This window comes from Mustelus asterias, chromosome 3 (assembly GCF_964213995.1).
Source record: "Mustelus asterias chromosome 3, sMusAst1.hap1.1, whole genome shotgun sequence".
In the NCBI taxonomy this organism is placed as follows: Eukaryota; Metazoa; Chordata; class Chondrichthyes; order Carcharhiniformes; family Triakidae; genus Mustelus; species Mustelus asterias.
In genome coordinates this window covers 73779626-73800507 of record NC_135803.1, presented here as the reverse complement: position 1 = coordinate 73800507, position 20882 = coordinate 73779626, and the positions used below count along the sequence as shown (strand labels likewise).

Genomic DNA, 20882 nt, shown 5'->3' with positions numbered 1-20882 from the left:
TTTTTACTTGGCTCTGTAAAGTTTGAGTGGCCCATAGTCAGAATATAAATGGTGGTTAGCTGATTTACAAGAGGCCTTTACTGTGAAGTTTCAGTTCATCCAATTCATCTTCCTATCCTTCATATACTTGTCTGATTGGAAGGCGAGACTGGCTGCAGTCACTATGCAGATGATTCTCGCCAGAACCACTCGCCTCTTGATGGCCAGCCTCCAGGTAGCAGGGGGAGACCTACATCACTCCATAGCATGGACAGTGTGTCACTTCCACCCCGCAAGCGACCATGGTATGAAGGGCCTGGAACATCTGATCAAAGAGACTTGGGTGCACCTGGCCCCCTGGCTGAGGACAGAGGCCCAAGTAAGTTTCTGTCTGTCTGTGTGTCCATCCAAGACTGCACCAGCAGCCGGACAGTGACAGGGCATCTGAGTAATCAAAGCCGCTTTGCAGTGGCAGCACTCTTTGCCGGCACAGGGTTAACTTTGGAAGGGAATCGAGTGGAAGGGCAGCTTTTGCCAGTCTGTGCCATGCTTGCAATGGAGCAATCCCATCGGAGCCACCCTGTTGCTGCACAAAGACATAGGGAGCAGCGTGGCCAGGTGCTTGTAGCTTCCCTTGTGTAAATCAGTGCCGAGGCAATCAGAACTTCATTGATGATGTTTGAAGTTCATTGGCGTTTGAGCAAAGAACCCCAGCTTGGCCTCTTGTAGGGATTCATCACGCATTTGTCTTTCACTTGAATTGGGGCGTTTTGTTATTCTCTAAGACAAGTAGGTTCCTTATGCTATGCCCTCTGTCAGTGGTGAGCTAGCAGCAAAGTAGAATGTTTGTGGCTGCTGTTTTGTCACTGATGCAGAGGGATTTATTATCAAATATTCTGCATAGGATGTCACCGAGAGGAGTAGGATTTGAAATGACCTGTTTTTTAATGGATTGTTTTACAGGCCGGAGTGGGCCAGCCTCGTCACCGCGCGTGCCCAAGTCCGGCCGTTCCAATTCACACGAGGGAGATCGACACGACGGTTTCCACCGAGATGATGGATTCAGTAGCCCAGCAGGACCCCCTCCACGGGGTGGAGCCAGAGGCGGGCCCAACTGGGGAAGGAGTGGCAAGGGTTCGGGTCCAGTGCCGCGCCGAGGTTCCTCCAGAGGCAGCAGGGGAAGATGAATGGAGCAGCAGCTGAGAGAATAGATTTTACCCCCGATGCCCAGTGACATGTACAGTCTTTCAACTGGAACTTGTGCGTGTGGCCAGTGCGCGGGTCTGGCCTCAGAAGAAGCAGCCATCGTTCCTTTTTCATTTTTGTACAGTTGGCAGCAGTGTTTGTTGTTAAACTCCAGCAGTTTTAGTGTTGTGGGCTCCGGAGCATTGCCACACACAGTGATATGTGTCAGAACAGAGCGGCTCTGACTCCGTGTACAGTTTGTCTCAAGTGTCATTTTGTATGACTACACAATATAATTTGTGCAAAATTTAACAAAAAGACATGAAAACTGGCCTGTTTTTATTTTGCCGCATATCACATCACACACCTGTTGATCGTCTTGTGAGGTCTTTGCTTGATTCAAAACTAAAGACTCGTGTGGTCAGTGAAATTTGACGCTGACTCCAATGGAACAGATGTGTTAAAAGCAAGTACTGATAGGCATCATACAGACACTACATACAAACAGGGCCTTTGCCTAGTGTCATCTAGGACTTGTACTTATCACAGAACCCTTCATTACTATATTGAGGTATCAGCCTAGATTCTGCACTCAAATTCTGAGCCAAGTTACCACACAAGTTGGGATATTGCAGAGGTACGTACTGGCAGCAAAGGTACAAATAATTCAAAACATTTCACATACACAAGTAAAGGTATCTCAGATCCAGCTATGGGCACTACGGCCACAGGCACAGAACTAGATCGAAATGGGTGCAGCAGAGATACACCACTGCAGATTGAGAGGGGAAGAGAATGAGATATGGGGGCCAGTAACAAAATGAGAAGTGTGAGTGGTGCTTATATACTTTTCACTGCAAGTGTGAGCAAAGGCACAGAGAGACACTCCAGGGGTTGCTATGGGCATTAACAATACAAAGGCAGCTACAGATTTTTAAAAATACAAATGTACTTAAGGGCCTGTGGAAACATCGCGAATCAGATGCTAGCAGAACTTGACGAATGCAAGGGGTAAGAACAATGCAGGTATTTACTGGCAATACAAGAGGAGTTTCAGAAAGGGTAGAGAAAGAGATCGAGAAAGTGCCAGCTCACTAATTATCTGTAATGTCAGTTGGTTCTTTCTCCTGTGGCCCAGATTTCACTGGATATCACTGACTGCTTTGCACGAATTTGCCCAGCGCACACATTTATCATTGTGCTCATTTGGCATGCTAATCTTTGATGACCTTGACCAATAGATCCCTGTACTTTGTTGACACAGGTAACATAAAGAACAATCTACTTTGTAATAAAGATAAACTGAAGCTTCTGCAGATCATTCTAATTCCACATACCCTGTATATAATGTCACCAACTAGCTTAACCCAGCTCCCCTTCATTCACTTAACCTCTCATTTTGCTAATCACTTCTGAACACTACCCTCTAAAGCAAGATAGAAACAAGAGCCTTTTCACTTCAGAGGTAAAATCTTAGGTGGTTTGACGGGTAAGGACTAAAAGTAATAGCTAAATGTTTAGAGTTTTAACCGCAATATTCTTTTTGGCTCATAGGTGCGAGTCACTCCCATTAGTGCTCTTAGTGTTTTGTGTTTAAGATGTGCCTTTATTGCCTGATATCAGCATGATGGTGTAATCCACGGTGTAATGATAATACCCTGTTGTGATTTGAACCAAATACTAAAATATTTTACCTGTGTCTCCACATGCCTCTCCAAACTTTGGAGGCAGATTCAGTAACCACTTGGTAAAACAAGGCCAGAGAGGAATCATTAAGGTGCTTTATTTCACAGTAAGTGAACATACAGAGCAAAGTGATTGGATTCGATTCGGTCACTAAGCACATAGTTATAGAAAAATAATGAAGATACAACACTTCTCCATATTGCTGGGTCAGCTAACGTGATTTAAAAGAAATCCTAATTACCTTCCCTGCATTCTCTATCTGAGCATGGGTCAAAGCTTGTCCTTGTAGCCTTAAGTTTAAAACTTGAGTGATGTTTTATGTGCGTCTCTGTTTTTACTATTGTGTTCACACCCATGAGGGAAGACCCTCAAGCACATGGAACCAGGGACGTTTCAACACAATCAGTCAGAGCTGTTAACTTGATTATGGAGACAAGCTAAAGCAAACATCATTATTTATATCTAAGCCAAGTGACTGAGCATTTTTCCTTTATGTCTTCAGTACCTTGTTGAAAATATTTTTAAAAATTATGTGAACCCACTTTGCATTAAAAAACCAAAATTGGAAACTAAGTCCTCTGCCAAATTCTTTCTGCGGATAAAATGTACCAAAAGTCCCAGTGTGACTGTAATAAGGGCCAATGAACTATTTGGGTCAGTTGAAAGAGACAGCCTGAGTTAGCATTCCAATGCCAGAACTGAACTGGAAATTCTGCCTCAAAGGTTGCATTGTGTTACACTCATAAATTGACAGAAAAATATGTCAACAGTATTCATTTTCTTTAGGCCTTCTCAAATTACACTCGGGAGTATAGCATCTAGTGCTTGTGGTTCAATTTTCAGAGCAAGAAACTCTTTTTGTTCCTGTGCATTAACAACCTGAGGTGGTCTCACAACTGAATCTGACTATTTGGTTCTGAGATTCTTTGCATCTGGAAATATGTAAATATGATGGCATCAGAATTCCTTGTAAGCTTACAAACAGTGTCTGTTGTCCATGCCTCCAGCCCAAGTCTTGCAGTTGGACCTTTTCTCCTTCAAAGAAGTAATTTTCAATGTATGCTCCTCCCTGGATGGCTGCCAAGAAAAGTAAGTGTACCATTCAATCTTCAACAAATAGCTGAACCAAATGCTTTTTTTTTAAAAATGAAAAAAAATGATCTTGTGGTATTTTCACAGCAAGCAGCGTAGGTAGTTTCATACATATATGACCAGATGGGGCATCATCCCAAGTTTGGCATCATCCTTCACAACTAGAGGAACTGCCAACAACCTTCAACTTTATCACAAATTTGCCAACTGACAAATATTGGAGTTTATGACTCACGGTATAAACCATGGAAAATATGAAGCCTTTTTAGTTTTCTGCAGCAGTTATTTGTACATTTTCATTCCACTTCATTGCTGTATGCTCTGAGTTAGACAGGAATGTAGTAAAAACTACAGCCTCTGTGATGTCTGTCCCTTTCTCACTCTAAATCATTCTGTAGGAGGTGAAGCTACCTGATCTATTCCTATTTGTTCCTCATGTATGGCCATTGGTGTGTCGTCCCACAGGAGCAGAATAAAAGCTTCAAATGCTGCTCAACTTACAAAAATTGTTTTACACGAGCAGGAAATTCCCAGCATCCCTCAATTTCTACGGGCTCCTAACTGAATAGGGGCTTATGTGGCAGAATCTACTTTTCACATCAGTTACCCAATGTTGATGTGTAAGGTTCATTCATGCTATTTTCACCTGGGTGGGAATTAATGGGTGGAAATGATTTGAGCAATTGGATAGGTGCTGAGTACAATGTAGTTGGTGACTTTTAAAAAGCTCAGCTTCTTGTGTCTTACTGATTTGTACTTTTTGATTTTAAGATTTAATTGATTCAATATTTGCTAATTTAACAAGTGTTTGACAGTTTAGTGGATCATGATTTTATATTCGATAGATCTGTAAGTTTGGAGGTGTAGCACACCGAGTTATGCTCCAAGGCTAGATTGGGTGTCACACAAGCTGCAACACTAGTTTTTATGTTAATGAAAAGTGCAGTCCAGATAAACCAGCATGGCACAGCTGACAATCATCCTGAACTTGAGCTTGGTGTCATCTAACCATTAATGGATTCTTCCATTGCAGTTTGAAAAGAAGAAACAGTTGATAGTTTGGTTGATGCTGTCGAGTGTGTGTGTGACATTAGGCCAAATCTCGATTGGATAGCCAATTGCAGATACTGCATATGACGTCAGTGCTAGAGGGATGGGTGAAGGCATTGGCTTTGTGCTACTTTTGCTTGCCCTGAAGGTACTTTTCCTCAAATATCAAAATCGCTTGATGACAGAAATTTCTCCATTTGTAATGGGAACCAGCTTGCAAGCTCTGAAGTTGGCTTTCAGATTGTCTTGAGATCTTTATTTGGAATGTCTTTTGTTGCAGGTTCCTGTGTTCAGTTGGTTCTGCCTTTGGTCTGCAGGACTCCTCAATTCAGACCACATGACCAACCCAGTGAGATTGAGCTGTGATGAGCATGCTCCTGATGCCAGATACACATAATCTTATTTAACCATGACTTAATTACCATGTCTCCTCAATCTGTTCAATCAGTGTGGCTGCATGAGGGCCTTTGGCTCTTCCAGTATTTTTGTCTAAGGCTCATGTTAAATGGAGCAAAGTCTGATGATTTCACATTGCTAAATCCCTAGAGTCAAGTCTATGAGTGAGAAGTACCATCTCCTCTCCCACAGAAACAGTATTTCTCCTACTCAGAATTTAGGAGTGAAATTAGGAAGCACTTTGTGCAAAAGACTAATGGAAATCAGGACCTTTATCCCAAAGGCTGTGGATATGGTGGTTGGGGGGGGTGGGGGGGGGCTGTTAGGATCAATTGAAATTTAAGTCAGAAATAGATTGTTAATGAGGGACATGGAGCAAAGACCAGTAAATGGAGTTGATATATAAATGAGCCACGGGCTAATTAAATGGTGGAACTGGCTCAAAGGCCAGAGTTTGAATCAATGTTCTTGCGCAGGCCACTATCATCATCCCCAACATTGAAGCATTGACCACATTTGACCAGCTCCGGTGGGTGGACCACATTGTCCAGATGCCTGACACGAGACTCCTGAAACAAGCACTCTACTCAGAGCTTCGACACAGCGAGCAAGCCCCAAGAGGGCAGGGGAAACTCTTCAAGGATATCCTCAAAAGCCTCTGAAAAAGCACAACATTCCCACCGACACGTGGGAATCCCTGGCCCAAGACCACCCACAGAGAAGGTAAAACATCTGGAAGGAGCTGAACACCTCGCGTTTCATCCCCGAGAGCAAGTTGAAGCCAAGTGTCAACAGCGAAAAGGACGCTTGACAACCCGGGCAACCCATCTGCCCAGTCCTCTAACCGTTCTCTGCCCTACCTGTGACAGAGACTGTAGGGTCACACATTGGACTCTTCAGTAACCTGATAACTTATTGTTAGTGTAGAAGTCAGTCAACCTCCATCCCGAGGGATTGCCTAAGGAGAAGACATTAGAATCAGTGTCATTAGAAGGAGGCCATTTGACCCATGTCAGCTCTTTATAGAGCAATCCATTCCCTCCATTCCATTCCTGTAACTCTGCAAGAAGTACCTCCCCAATATCCTTTTGAAATCATTGATCGAATCCTCTTAGGCAATGAGTTTTGTAAAATTGCACTTCCTCAACCCCCAAGCCCCCAAGCCCCCTCCGATCCCCCTCACACCCCTGGAGGAGTGGAGAACACAGATAATCTCAAAGTAATGTTGGGTGCAGTGCAGGAGAGTTGAGAGTCTGTGTGCAGAGCCCTCCCATCAACAGAGAATGGCCTTCATTCCATTGATACTTCCTCCAAATCCAAAGGGAATCCCCATTGAAAGGAGGACCCCCCTAATATTTAACCAGCAATCACCAGCGCCCCACTCTTGCCTGCTCCTAGTTTCTTGCTGTTGGGTACTGTTGGCTGGTACCTTACGGGATAAGACAGTAGCATGAACTCTAGACAAGTGGTCCTGCCTGAGGTGGGGGGCAGATTATTGCTGCAAAGCCCAACACTGTTAATGTCCATATGATGTGTCCAGCTCAAACAGTGCGGTGGGGAGGAAGGCAGGGCTGATTTCTTTGGCCTGAGACCAAAGGTACTGAGACCAAATGGAACATGCTCCTCATGGTGTGAGTTTCGAGCCAGTTTGAAGTTGTCTTGTTGGAATATGTGATCCAGCATTAGCCCAGGGCTATGATGCAGAGTGCCGCTACTGACTGGTGATTAATGTCCCAGGAGAGGGAGACAAGTCTCTTTTGCTTCAGGAGCCTGGGCTGTTTCCCACATTAGAACTATTCCAATCCCAGACTGCGAGCCGTCCCGTGATGTTGCCAAAAGCCGACTCTGCCGCCCAGCTCCCTCCTTTTTTGGGCTGAAACTCTCTCTCTTTGCATCTTTGCAGAACCTTGGCAGTCTGTAAGGGGCCAGCGAGCGGAGGGAGAGTCGCTGCGAGGAACATGACGGGAAGGTGAGGAACGGGGTCCCTACCCCCGGAGGAGGCACATTGAGGGAGTGAGGAGGAGGGAGGTGTCAGTGAGAGGGGCAGGAGGGTGTGAGTGAGGCAGAGGGGCAGACAGTGGCTGGGGTGAGGGCGTGGGGTATCAGAATGGGGCAGAGATTGAAACAGAAAGCGGGGAATGGGGTATGAGAGTACTGGAAAGAACTTGGAGGTCAAAGTTGCTCTAATCGGGGTCTGTTTCTGAGCGAGAGTCACACACGGACTGTATGTGTCAGTGTTAGTGTGAGTGTGTGTCACTGTTAATGTGCTACACTGTGTGTCAGTATTTGTGTGGTGGGCTGTGTGTGTCTGTCAGTGTGTGTGTGCCAGTGTTAGTGTGATAGACTTTCTGAGTGTGTTACTGTGGTAAGCTGTGTGTGTGTGTGTCAGTGTTAGTGTGATGGACTGTGTGTGTCAGTGTGAGTGTGATGGGCTGTGTGTGTGTCAGTATTAGTGTGATGGACTGTGTGTGTGTGTCACTGTTACTGTGATAGACTGTGTGAGTGTGTGTCAGTGTTAGTGTGATGGGCTGTGTGTGTCGGTGTTAGTGTGATGGGCTGTGTGTGTGTGTCAGTGTTAGTGTGATGGGCTGTGTGTGTGTGTCAGTGTTAGTGTGATGGGCTGTGTGTGTGTGTCAGTGTTAGTGTGATGGGCTGTGTGTGTGTGTCAATGTTAGTGTGATGGGCTGTGTGTGTCTGTCAGTGTGTGTGTCAGTGTTAGTGTGATAGACTTTCTGAGTGTGTTACTGTGGTAAGCTGTGTGTGTGTGTGTGTCAGTGTTAGTGTGATGGACTGTGTGTGTCAGTGTGAATGTGATGGGCTGTGTGTGTGTCAGTATTAGTGTGATGGGCTGTGTGTGTGTGCCAGTGTTAGTGTGATGGACTGTGTCTGTGTGTCAGTGTTAGTGTGATGGGCTGTGTGTGTGTGTTAATGTTAGTGTGATGGGCTGTGTGTGTCAGTGTGAGTGTGATGGGGTGTGTGTGTGTCAGTATTAGTGTGATGGACTGTGTGTGTGTGTCACTGTTACTGTGATAGACTGTGTGAGTGTGTGTCAGTGTTAGTGTGATGGGCTGTGTGTGTCGGTGTTAGTGTGATGGGCTGTTTGTGTGTCAGTATTAGTGTGATGGACTGTGTGTGTGTGTCAGTGTGAGTGTGATGGGCTGTGTGTGTGTGTCAATGTTAGTGTGATGGGCAGTGTGTGTGTGTCAGTGTTAGTGTGATAGACTTTCTGAGTGTGTTAATGTGGTAAGCTGTGTGTGTGTGTGTCAGTGTTAGTGTGATGGACTGTGTGTGTCAGTGTGAGTGTGATGGGCTGTGTGTGTGTCAGTATTAGTGTGATGGACTGTGTGTGTCACTGTTACTGTGATAGACTGTGTGAGTGTGTGTCAGTGTTAGTGTGATGGGCTGTGTGTGTCGGTGTTAGTGTGATGGGCTGTGTGTGTGTCAGTATTAGTGTGATGGACTGTGTGTGTGTCAGTGTTAGTGTGATGGGCTGTGTGTGTGTCAGTGTTAGTGTGATGGACTGTGTGTCAGTGTTAGTGTGATGGACTGTGTGTGTGTCAGTGTTTGTGTGACGGGCTGTGTGTGTGTCAGTGTTAGTGTGATGGGCTGTGTGTGTGTGTCAGTGTTAGTGTGATGGGCTGTGTGTGTCAGTGTTAGTGTGATGGGCTGTGTGTGTGTCAGTGTTAGTGTGATGGGCTGTGTGTGTGTGTCGGTGTTCGTGTGATGGGCTGTGTGTGTGTCAGTGTTAGTGTGATGGGCTGTGTGTGTGTGCCAGTGTTAGTGTGATGGACTGTGTCTGTGTGTCAGTGTTAGTGTGATGGGCTGTGTGTGTGTCAGTGTTAGTGTGATGGGCTGTGTGTGTGTCATTGTTAGTGTGATGGGCTGTGTGTGTGTGTCAGTGTTAGTGTGATGGGCTGTGTGTGTGTGTCAGTGTTAGTGTGTGGTGTGTGTGTGTGTCAGTGTGATGGGCTGTGTGTCAGTGTTATTGTGACAGGCTGTGTGTGTGTCAGTGTTAGTGTGACGGGCTGTGTGTGTGTGTCAGTGTTAGTGTGACGGGCTGTGTGTGTGTGTCAGTGTGAGTGTGATGGGCTGTGTGTGTGTGTCAGTGTTAGTGTGATGGGCTGTGTGTGTGTGCCAGTGTTAGTGTGATGGACTGTGCCTGTGTGCCAGTGTTAGTGTGATGGACTGTGCCTGTGTGTCAGTGTTAGTGTGATGGGCTGTGTGTGTGTCAGTGTTAGTGTGATTAGCTGTGTGTGTGCCAGTGTTAGGGTGATGGGCTGTGTGTGTGTCAGTGTTACTATGATGGGCTGTCTGTGTGTGTCAGTGTTAGTGTGATGGGCTGTGTGTGTGTTAGTGTGATGGACTGTGTGTGTGTGTCATTGTTAGTGTGATGGGCTGTGTGTGTGTCAATGTTAGTGTGATGTGCTGTGTGTGTGTCAGTGTTAGTGTGATGGGCTGTGTGTGTGCCAGTGTTAGTGTGATGGGCTCTGTGTGTGCCAGTGTTAGTGTGATGGGCTGTGTGTGTGTATCAGTGTTAGTGCGATGGGCTGTGTGTGTGTGTCATTGTTAGTGTGATGGACTGTGTGTGGGCCAGTGTTAGTGTGATGGACTGTCTGTGTGTCAGTGTTAGTGTGATGGACTGTCTGTGCGTCAGTGTTAGTGTGATGGGCTGTGTGTGTGTCAGTGTTAGTGTGATGGGCTGTGTGTGTCAGTGTTAGTGTGATGGACTGTGTGTGTCAGTGTTAGTGTGATGGGCTGTGTGTGTGTGTCAGTGTCAGTGTGATGGGCTGTGTGTGTGTGTCAGTGTTAGTGTGGTGGGCTGTGTGTCTGTCAGTGTTAGTGTGATGGGCTGTCTGTGTGTCAGTGTTAGTGTGATGGGCTGTGTGTGTGTCAGTGTTAGTGTGATGGGCTGTCTGTGTGTCAGTGTTAGTGTGATGGGCTGTGTGTGTGTGTGCCATTGTTAGTGTGATGGGCTGTGTGTGTCTGTCAGTGTTAGTGTGATGGACTGTGTGTGTGTGTCGGTGTTAGTGTGATGGGCTGTCTGTGTGTCAGTGTTAGTGTGATGGGCTGTGTGTGTGTCAGTGTTAGTGTGATGGGCTGTGTGTGTGTGTCGGTGTTAGTGTGATGGGCTGTGTGTGTGTGTCATTGTTAGTGTGATGGGCTGTGTGTGTCTGTCAGTGTTAGTGTGATGGGCTGTGTGTGTGTGTGTGTGTCATTGTTAGTGTGACGGGCTGTGTGTGTGTCAGTGTTAGTGTGACGGGCTGTGCGTGTGTGCCAGTGTTAGTGTGATGGGTTGTGTGTGTGTGTCAGTGTTAGTGTGATGGGCTGTGTGTGTGTGTCAGTGTTAGTGTGATGGGCTGTGTGTGTGTCAGTGTCAGTGTGATGGGCTGTGTGTGTGTCAGTGTTAGTGTGATTGGCTGTGTGTGTGTCAGTGTTAGTGTGATGGGCTGTGTGTGTGTCAGTGTTAGTGTGATGGGCTGTGTGTGTGTGTCGGTGTTATTGTGATAGGCTGTCTGTGTGTCAGTGTTAGTGTGATGGGCTGTGTGTGTGCATCAGTGTTAGTGCGATGGGCTGCATGTGTGTCAGTGTTAGTATGATGGGCTGTCTGTGTGTATCAGTGTTAGTGTGATGGGCTGTGTGTGTGTGTGTCATTGTTAGTGTGATGGGCTGTGTGTGTGTGTCATTGTTAGTGTGATGGACTGTGTGTGTGTGTCAGTGTTAGTGTGATGGGCTGTCTGTGTGTGCCAGTGTTAGTGTGATGGACTGTCTGTGTGTCAGTGTTAGTGTGACGGGCTGTGTGTGTGTCAGTGTTAGTGTGATGGACTGTCTGTGTGTCAGTGTTAGTGTGATGAGCTGTGTGTGTGTCAGTGTTAGTGTGATGGGCTGTGTGTGTCAGTGTTAGTGTGATGGACTGTGTGTGTCAGTGTTAGTGTGATGGGCTGTGTGTGTGCGTCATTGTTAGTGTGATGGGCTGTGTGTGTGTCAGTGTTAGTCTGATGGACTGTCTGTGTGTCAGTGTTAGTGTGATGGGCTGTGTGTGTCAGTGTTAGTGTGATGGGCTGTGTGTGTGCCAGTGTTAGTGTGATGGGCTGTGTGTGTGTATCAGTGTTAGTGCGATGGGCTGTATGTGTGTCAGTGTTAGTATGATGGGCTGTCTGTGTGTATCAGTGTTAGTGTGATGGGCTGTGTGTGTGTGTCATTGTTAGTGTGATGGGCTGTGTGTGTGTGTCATTGTTAGTGTGATGGGCTGTCTGTGTGTGCCAGTGTTAGTGTGATGGACTGTCTGTGTGTCAGTGTTAGTGTGACGGGCTGTGTGTGTGTCAGTGTTACTGTGATGGACTGTCTGTGTGTCAGTGTTAGTGTGATGAGCTGTGTGTGTGTCAGTGTGAGTGTGATGGGCTGTGTGTGTCAGTGTTAGTGTGATGGACTGTCTGTGTGTCAGTGTTAGTGTGATGGGCTGTGTGTGTGTCAGTGTTAGTGTGATGGGTTGTGTGTGTCAGTGTTAGTGTGATGGACTGTGTGTGTCAGTGTTAGTGTGATGGGCTGTGTGTGTGTGTCATTGTTAGTGTGATGGGCTGTGTGTGTGTCAGTGTTAGTGTGATGGACTGTCTGTGTGTTAGTGTGATGGGCAGTGTGTGTGTCATTATTAGTGTGATGGACTGTCTGTGTGTCAGTGTTAGTGTGATGGGCTGTGTGTGGGTCAGTGTTAGTGTGATGGGCTGTTTGTGTCAGTGTGATGGGCTGTGTGTGTGTGTCATTGTTAGTGGGATGGGCTGTGTGTGTGTCAGTGTGTGTGATGGGCTGTCTGTGTGTCAGTGTTAGTGTGATGGGCTGTCTGTGTGTCAGTGTTAGTGTGATGGGCTGTGTGTGTGTCAGTGTTAGTGTGATGGGCTGTGTGTGTGTCAGTGTTAGTGTGATGGGCTGTCTGTGTGTTGGTGTTAATGTGATGGGCTGTGTGTGTGTCAGTGTTAGTGTGATGGGCTGTGTGTGTGTCAGTGTGATGGGCTGTGTGTGTGTCAGTGTTAGTGTGACGGGCTGTGTGTGTGTCAGTGTTAGTGTGATGGGCTGTGTGTGTGTCAGTGTTAGTGTGATGGGCTGTGTGTGTGTGTCGGTGTTAGTGTGATCGGCTGTCTGTGTGTCAGTGTTAGTGTGATGGGCTGTGTGTGTGTGTCACTGTTAGTGTGATGGGCTGTGTGTGTGTCAGTGTTAGTGTGATGGGCTGTGTGTGTGCCAGTGTTAGTGTGATGGGCTGTGTGTCTGTCAGTGTTAGTGTGATGGGCTGTGTGTGTGCCAGTGTTAGTGTGATGGGCTGTGTGTGTGTATCAGTGTTAGTGCGATGGGCTGTGTGTGTGTCAGTGTTAGTATGATGGGCTGTCTGTGTGTATCAGTGATAGTGTGATGGGCTGTGTGTGTATCAGTGTTAGTGTGATGGACTGTGTGTGTGTGTCAGTGTTAGTGTGATGGGCTGTGTGTGTGTGTCATTGTTAGTGTGATGGACTGTGTGTGTGTGTGTCAGTGTTAGTGTGATGGGCTGTCTGTGTGTGCCAGTGTTAGTGTGATGGACTGTCTGTGTGTCAGTGTTAGTGTGACGGGCTGTGTGTGTGTCCGTGTTAGTGTGATGGACTGTCTGTGTGTCAGTGTTAGTGTGATGAGCTGTGTGTGTGTCAGTGTTAGTGTGATGGGCTGTGTGTGTGTCAGTGTTAGTGTGATGGGCTGTGTGTGTGTCAGTGTTAGTGTGATGGACTGTGTGTGTGTCAGTGTTAGTGTGATGGGCTGTGTGTGTGTCAGTGTTAGTGTGATGGGCTGTGTGTGTGTCAGTGTTAGTGTGATGGGCTGTGTGTGTGTGTCGGTGTTAGGTTGATGGGCTGTCTGTGTGTCAGTGTTAGTGTGATGGGCTGTGTGTGTGTCAGTGTTAGTGTGATGGGCTGTGTGTGTGTCAGTGTTGGTGTGATGGGCTGTGTGTGTGTGTCGGTGTTAGTGTGATAGGCTGTCTGTGTGTCAGTGTTAGTGTGATGGGCTGTGTGTGTGTGTCAGTGTTAGTGTGATGGACTGTGTCTGTCAGTGTCAGTGTGATGGGCTGAGTGTGTGTGTCATTGTTAGTGTGATGGGCTGTGTGTGTGTCAGTGTGAGTGTGATGGGTTGTGTGTGTGTCAGTGTTAGTGTGATGGGCTGTCTGTGTGTCAGTGTTAGTGTGATGGGCTGTCTGTGTGTCAGTGTTAGTGTGATGGGCTGTGTGTGTGTCAGTGTTAGTGTGATGGACTGTCTGTGTGTCAGTGTTAGTGTGATGAGCTGTGTGTGTGTCAGTGTTAGTGTGATGGGCTGTGTGTGTCAGTGTTAGTGTGATGGACTGTCTGTGTGTCAGTGTTAGTGTGATGGGCTGTGTGTGTGTCAGTGTTAGTGTGATGGGCTGTGTGTGTCAGTGTTAGTGTGATGGACTGTGTGTGTCAGTGTTAGTGTGATGGGCTGTGTGTGTGTGTCATTGTTAGTGTGATGGGCTGTGTGTGTGTCAGTGTTAGTGTGATGGACTGTCTGTGTGTCAGTGTTAGTGTGATGGGCAGTGTGTGTGTCATTGTTAGTGTGATGGGCTGTGTGTGTGTCATTGTTAGTGTGATGGGCTGTGTGTGTGTGTCGGTGTTAGTGTGATGGGCTGTCTGTCAGTGTTAGTGTGACGGGCTGTGTGTGTGTCAGTGTTAGTGTGACGGGCTGTGCGTGTGTGCCAGTGTTAGTGTGATGGGTTGTGTGTGTGTGTCAGTGTTAGTGTGATGGGCTGTGTGTCTGTGTCAGTGTTAGTGTGATGGGCTGTGTGTGTGTGTCAGTGTTAGTGTGATGGGCTGTGTGTGTGTCAGTGTCAGTGTGATGGGCCCTGTGTGTGTCAGTGTCAGTGTGATGGGCTCTGTGTGTGTCAGTGTTAGTGTGATGGGCTGTGTGTGTGTCAGTGTTAGTGTGATGGACTGTGTGTGTGTCAGTGTTAGTGTGGTGGGCTGTGTGTGTGTCAGTGTTAGTTTGATGGGCTGTGTGTGTGTCAGTGTTAGTGTGATGGGCTGTGTGTGTGTGTCGGTGTTAGGTTGATGGGCTGTCTGTGTGTCAGTGGTAGTGTGATGGGCTGTGTGTGTGTCAGTGTTAGTGTGATGGGCTGTGTGTGTGTCAGTGTTAGTGTGATGGGCTGTGTGTGTGTGTCGGTGTTAGTGTGATAGGCTGTCTGTGTGTCAGTGTTAGTGTGATGGGCTGTGTGTGTGTGTCAGTGTTAGTGTGATGGGCTGTGTGTGTGTCAGTGTTAGTGTGATGGACTGTGTGTGTCAGTGTTAGTGTGATGGGCTGTGTGTGTGTGTCATTGTTAGTGTGATGGGCTGTGTGTGTGTCAGTGTTCGTGTGATGGACTGTCTGTGTGTCAGTGTTAGTGTCATGGGCTGTGTGTGTGCCAGTGTTAGTGTGATGGGCTGTGTGTGTGTATCAGTGTTAGTGTGATGGACTGTGTGTGTGTGTCAGTGTTAGTGTGATGGGCTGTGTGTGTGTGTCATTGTTAGTGTGATGGGCTGTGTGTGTGTGTCATTGTTAGTGTGATGGACTGTGTGTGTGTGTCAGTGTTAGTGTGATGGGGTGTCTGTGTGTGCCAGTGTTAGTGTGATGGACTGTCTGTGTGTCAGTGTTAGTGTGACGGGCTGTGTGTGTGTCAGTGTTAGTGTGATGGACTGTCTGTGTGTCAGTGTTAGTGTGATGAGCTGTGTGTGTGTCAGTGTTAGTGTGATGGGCTGTGTGTGTCAGTGTTAGTGTGATGGACTGTCTGTGTGTCAGTGTTAGTGTGATGGGCTGTGTGTGTGTCAGTGTTAGTGTGATGGGCTGTGTGTGTCAGTGTTAGTGTGATGGACTGTGTGTGTCAGTGTTAGTGTGATGGGCTGTGTGTGTGTGTCATTGTTAGTGTGATGGGCTGTGTGTGTGTGCCATTGTTAGTGTGATGGGCTGTGTGTGTGTCAGTGTTAGTGTGATGGGCTGTGTGTGTGTCAGTGTTAGTGTGATGGACTGTCTGTGTGTCAGTGTTAGTGTGATGGGCAGTGTGTGTGTCATTGTTAGTGTGATGGACTGTCTGTGTGTCAGTGTTAGTGTGATGGGCTGTGTGTGTGTCAGTGTTAGTGTGATGGGCTGTGTGTGTCAGTGTGATGGGCTGTGTGTGTGTGTCATTGTTAGTGTGATGGGCTGTGTGTGTGTCAGTGTGAGTGTGATGGGTTGTGTGTGTGTTAGTGTGATGGGCTGTCTGTGTGTCAGTGTTAGTGTGATGGCTGTCTGTGTGTCAGTGTTAGTGTGATGGGCTGTGTGTGTGTCAGTGTTAGTGCGATGGGCTGTCTGTGTGTCAGTGTTAGTGTGATGGGCTGTGTGTGTGTCAGTGTTAGTGTGATGGGCTGTGTGTGTGTCAGTGTTAGTGTGATGGGCTGTGTGTGTGTCAGTGTTAGTGTGACGGGCTGTGTGTGTGTCAGTGTTAGTGTGATGGGCTGTGTGTGTGTCAGTGTTAGTGTGATGGGCTGTGTGTGTGTGTCGGTGTTATTGTGATAGGCTGTCTGTGTGTCAGTGTTCGTGTGATGGGCTGTGTGTGTGTGTCAGTGTTAGTGTGATGGGCTGTGTGTGTGTCAGTGTTAGTGTGATGGGCTGTGTGTGTGCCAGTGTTAGTGTGATGGGCTGTGTGTGTGTCAGTGTTAGTGTGATGGGCTGTGTGTGTGCCAGTGTTAGTGTGATGGGCTGTGTGTGTGTATCAGTGTTAGTGCGATGGGCTGTGTGTGTGTCAGTGTTAGTATGATGGGCTGTCTGTGTGTATCAGTGTTAGTGTGATGGGCTGTGTGTGTATCAGTGTTAGTGTGATGGACTGTGTGTGTGTGTCAGTGTTAGTGTGATGGGCTGTCTGTGTGTGCCAGTGTTAGTGTGATGGACTGTCTGTGTGTCAGTGTTAGTGTGACGGGCTGTGTGTGTGTCAGTGTTAGTGTGATGGACTGTCTGTGTGTCAGTGTTAGTGTGATGAGCTGTGTGTGTGTCAGTGTTAGTGTGATGGGCTGTGTGTGTGTGTCATTGTTAGTGTGATGGGCTGTGTGTGTGTCAGTGTTAGTGTGATGGGCTGTGTGTGTGTCAGTGTTAGTGTGATGGACTGTCTGTGTGTCAGTGTTAGTGTGATGGGCAGTGTGTGTGTCATTGTTAGTGTGAGGGACTGTCTGTGTGTCAGTTTTAGTGTGATGGGCTGTGTGTGTGTCAGTGTTAGTGTGATGGGCTGTGTGTGTGTCAGTGTTAGTGTGATGGGCTGTGTGTGTGCCAGTGTTAGTGTGATGGGCCGTGTGTGTGTATCAGTGTTAGTGCGATGGGCTGTGTGTGTGTCAGTGTTAGTATGATGGGCTGTCTGTGTGTATCAGTGTTAGTGTGATGGGCTGTGTGTGTATCAGTGTTAGTGTGATGGACTGTGTGTGTGTGTCAGTGTTAGTGTGATGGGCTGTGTGTGTGTGTCATTGTTAGTGTGATGGGCTGTGTGTGTGTGTCATTGTTAGTGTGATGGACTGCGTGTGTGTGTCAGTGTTAGTGTGATGGGCTGTCTGTGTGTGCCAGTGTTAGTGTGATGGACTGTCTGTGTGTCAGTGTTAGTGTGACGGGCTGTGTGTGTGTCAGTGTTAGTGTGATGGACTGTCTGTGTGTCAGTGTTAGTGTGATGAGCTGTGTGTGTGTCAGTGTTAGTGTGATGGGCTGTGTGTGTCAGTGTTAGTGTGATGGACTGTCTGTGTGTCAGTGTTAGTGTGATGGGCTGTGTGTGTCAGTGTTAGTGTGATGGACTGTGTGTGTCAGTGTTAGTGTGATGGGCTGTGTGTGTGTGTCAGTGTTAGTGTGATGGGCTGTGTGTGTGTCAGTGTTAGTGTGATGGACTGCGTGTGTGTGTCAGTGTTAGTGTGATGGGCTGTGTGTGTGTGTCATTGTTAGTGTGATGGGCTGTGTGTGTGTCAGTGTGAGTGTGATGGGTTGTGTGTGTGTCAGTGTTAGTGTGATGGGCTGTCTGTGTGTCAGTGTTAGTGTGATGGGCTGTCTGTGTGTCAGTGTTAGTGTGATGGGCTGTGTGTGTGTCAGTGTTAGTGTGATGGACTGTCTGTGTGTCAGTGTTAGTGTGATGAGCTGTGTGTGTGTCAGTGTTAGTGTGATGGGCTGTGTGTGTGTGTCATTGTTAGTGTGATGGGCTGTGTGTGTGTCAGTGTTAGTGTGATGGACTCTCAGTGTGTCAGTGTTAGTGTGATGGGCAGTGTGTGTGTCATTGTTAGTGTGATGGACTGTCTGTGTGTCAGTGTAAGTGTGATGGGCTGTGTGTGTGTCAGTGTTAGTGTGATGGGCTGTGCGTGTGCCAGTGTTAGTGTGATGGGCTGTGTGTGTGTCAGTGTTAGTGTGATGGGCTGTGTGTGTGCCAGTGTTAGTGTGATGGGCTGTGTGTGTGTATCAGTGTTAGTGTGATGGACTGTCTGTGTGTCAGTGTTAGTGTGATGAGCTGTGTGTGTGTCAGTGTTAGTGTGATGGGCTGTGTGTGTCAGTGTTAGTGTGATGGACTGTCTGTGTGTCAGTGTTAGTGTGATGGGCTGTGTGTGTGTCAGTGTTAGTGTGATGGGCTGTGTGTGTCTGTGTTAGTGTGATGGACTGTGTGTGTCAGTGTTAGTGTGATGGGCTGTGTGTGTGTGTCATTGTTAGTGTGATGGGCTGTGTGTGTGTGTCATTGTTAGTGTGATGGGCTGTGTGTGTGTCAGTGTTAGTGTGATGGGCTGTGTGTGTGTCAGTGTTAGTGTGATGGACTGTCTGTGTGTCAGTGTTAGTGTGATGGGCAGTGTGTGTGTCAGTGTTAGTGTGATGGGCTGTGTGTGTGTCAGTGTTAGTGCGATGGGCTGTCTGTGTGTCAGTGTTAGTGTGATGGGCTGTGTGTGTGTCAGTGTTAGTGTGATGGGCTGTGTGTGTGTCAGTGTTAGTGTGATGGGCTGTGTGTGTGTCAGTGTTAGTGTGACGGGCTGTGTGTGTGTCAGTGTTAGTGTGATGGGCTGTGTGTGTGTCAGTGTTAGTGTGATGGGCTGTGTGTGTGTGTCGATGTTATTGTGATAGGCTGTCTGTGTGTCAGTGTTCGTGTGATGGGCTGTGTGTGTGTGTCAGTGTTAGTGTGATGGGCTGTGTGTGTGTCAGTGTTAGTGTGATGGGCTGTGTGTGTGCCAGTGTTAGTGTGATGGGCTGTGTGTGTGTCAGTGTTAGTGTGATGGGCTGTGTGTGTGCCAGTGTTAGTATGATGGGCTGTCTGTGTGTATCAGTGTTAGTGTGATGGGCTGTGTGTGTATCAGTGTTAGTGTGATGGACTGTGTGTGTGTGTCAGTGTTAGTGTGATGGGCTGTCTGTGTGTGCCAGTGTTAGTGTGATGGACTGTCTGTGTGTCAGTGTTAGTGTGACGGGCTGTGTGTGTGTCAGTGTGAGTGTGATGGACTGTCTGTGTGTCAGTGTTAGTGTGATGAGCTGTGTGTGTGTCAGTGTTAGTGTGATGGGCTGTGTGTGTGCCAGTGTTAGTGTGATGGGCTGTGTGTGTGTCAGTGTTAGTGTGATGGGCTGTGTGTGTGCCAGTGTTAGTATGATGGGCTGTCTTTGTGTATCAGTGTTAGTGTGATGGGCTGTGTGTGTATCAGTGTTAGTGTGATGGACTGTGTGTGTGTGTCAGTGTTAGTGTGATGGGCTGTCTGTGTGTGCCAGTGTTAGTGTGATGGACTGTCTGTGTGTCAGTGTTAGTGTGACGGGCTGTGTGTGTGTCAGTGTTAGTGTGATGGACTGTCTGTGTGTCAGTGTTAGTGTGATGAGCTGTGTGTGTGTCAGTGTTAGTGTGATGGGCTGTGTGTGTGTGTCATTGTTAGTGTGATGGGCTGTGTGTGTGTCAGTGTTAGTGTGATGGGCTGTGTGTGTGTCAGTGTTAGTGTGATGGGCTGTGTGTGTGTCAGTGTTAGTGTGATGGGCTGTGTGTGTGCCAGTGTTAGTGTGATGGGCTGTGTGTGTGTCAGTGTTAGTGTGATGGACTGTGTGTGTGTGTCAGTGTTAGTGTGATGGGCTGTCTGTGTGTGCCAGTGTTAGTGTGATGGACTGTCTGTGTGTCAGTGTTAGTGTGACGGGCTGTGTGTGTGTCAGTGTGAGTGTGATGGACTGTCTGTGTGTCAGTGTTAGTGTGATGAGCTGTGTGTGTGTCAGTGTTAGTGTGATGGGCTGTGTGTGTGCCAGTGTTAGTGTGATGGGCTGTGTGTGTGTCAGTGTTGGTGTCATGGGCTGTGTGTGTGCCAGTGTTAGTATGATGGGCTGTCTGTGTGTATCAGTGTTAGTGTGATGGGCTGTGTGTGTATCAGTGTTAGTGTGATGGACTGTGTGTGTGTGTCAGTGTTAGTGTGATGGGCTGTCTGTGTGTGCCAGTGTTAGTGTGATGGACTGTCTGTGTGTCAGTGTTAGTGTGACGGGCTGTGTGTGTGTCAGTGTTAGTGTGATGGACTGTCTGTGTGTCAGTGTTAGTGTGATGAGCTGTGTGTGTGTCAGTGTTAGTGTGATGGGCTGTGTGTGTGTGTCATTGTTAGTGTGATGGGCTGTGTGTGTGTCAGTGTTAGTGTGATGGGCTGTGTGTGTGTCAGTGTTAGTGTGATGGACTGTCTGTGTGTCAGTGTTAGTGTGATGGGCAGTGTGTGTGTCATTGTTAGTGTGAGGGACTGTCTGTGTGTCAGTGTTAGTGTGATGGGCTGTGTGTGTGTCAGTGTTAGTGTGATGGGCTGTGTGTGTGCCAGTGTTAGTATGATGGGCTGTGTGTGTGTCAGTGTTAGTGTGATGGGCTGTGTGTGTGCCAGTGTTAGTGTGATGGGCTGTGTGTGTGTATCAGTGTTAGTGCGATGGGCTGTGTGTGTGTCAGTGTTAGTATGATGGGCTGTCTGTGTGTATCAGTGTTAGTGTGATGGGCTGTGTGTGTATCAGTGTTAGTGTGATGGACTGTGTGTGTGTGTCAGTGTTAGTGTGATGGGCTGTGTGTGTGTGTCATTGTTAGTGTGATGGGCTGTGTGTGTGTGTCATTGTTAGTGTGATGGACTGTGTGTGTGTGTCAGTGTTAGTGTGATGGGCTGTCTGTGTGTGCCAGTGTTAGTGTGATGGACTGTCTGTGTGTCAGTGTTAGTGTGACGGGCTGTGTGTGTGTCAGTGTTAGTGTGATGGACTGTCTGTGTGTCAGTGTCAGTGTGATGAGCTGTGTGTGTGTCAGTGTTAGTGTGATGGGCTGTGTGTGTCAGTGTTAGTGTGATGGACTGTCTGTGTGTCAGTGTTAGTGTGATGGGCTGTGTGTGTGTCAGTGTTAGTGTGATGGGCTGTGTGTGTCAGTGTTAGTGTGATGGACTGTGTGTGTCAGTGCTAGTGTGATGGGCTGTGTGTGTGTGTCGGTGTTAGGTTGATGGGCTGTGTGTGTGTCAGTGTTAGTGTGATGGGCTGTGTGTGTGTCAGTGTTA

General features: G+C 47.6%; 2 protein-coding genes across 5 annotated transcripts in view; both read left to right on the top strand.

Moving 5' to 3' along the window:
* The window catches only part of wdr33 (WD repeat domain 33), a 106461-nt gene extending 103046 nt beyond the window's left edge, over positions 1-3415 (top strand). For all 4 annotated transcript variants that reach the window (XM_078209215.1, XM_078209212.1, XM_078209213.1 and 1 more), the window contains one exon: positions 943-3415. In XM_078209215.1, the coding sequence (XP_078065341.1) occupies positions 943-1166 (224 nt within the window). In that variant the 3' untranslated portion in view covers positions 1167-3415. The remainder of the gene's footprint in view (positions 1-942) is intronic.
* A 3080-nt stretch (positions 3416-6495) lies between these two features.
* LOC144491419 (LIM and senescent cell antigen-like-containing domain protein 2) overlaps positions 6496-20882 on the top strand; it is a 249554-nt gene continuing 235167 nt past the window's right edge. Inside the window, exons 1-2 of the mRNA XM_078209216.1 lie at positions 6496-6607; positions 7292-7357. Coding sequence (XP_078065342.1) covers positions 6507-6607; positions 7292-7357 — 167 coding nt within the window. The 5' untranslated portion in view covers positions 6496-6506. The remainder of the gene's footprint in view (positions 6608-7291; positions 7358-20882) is intronic.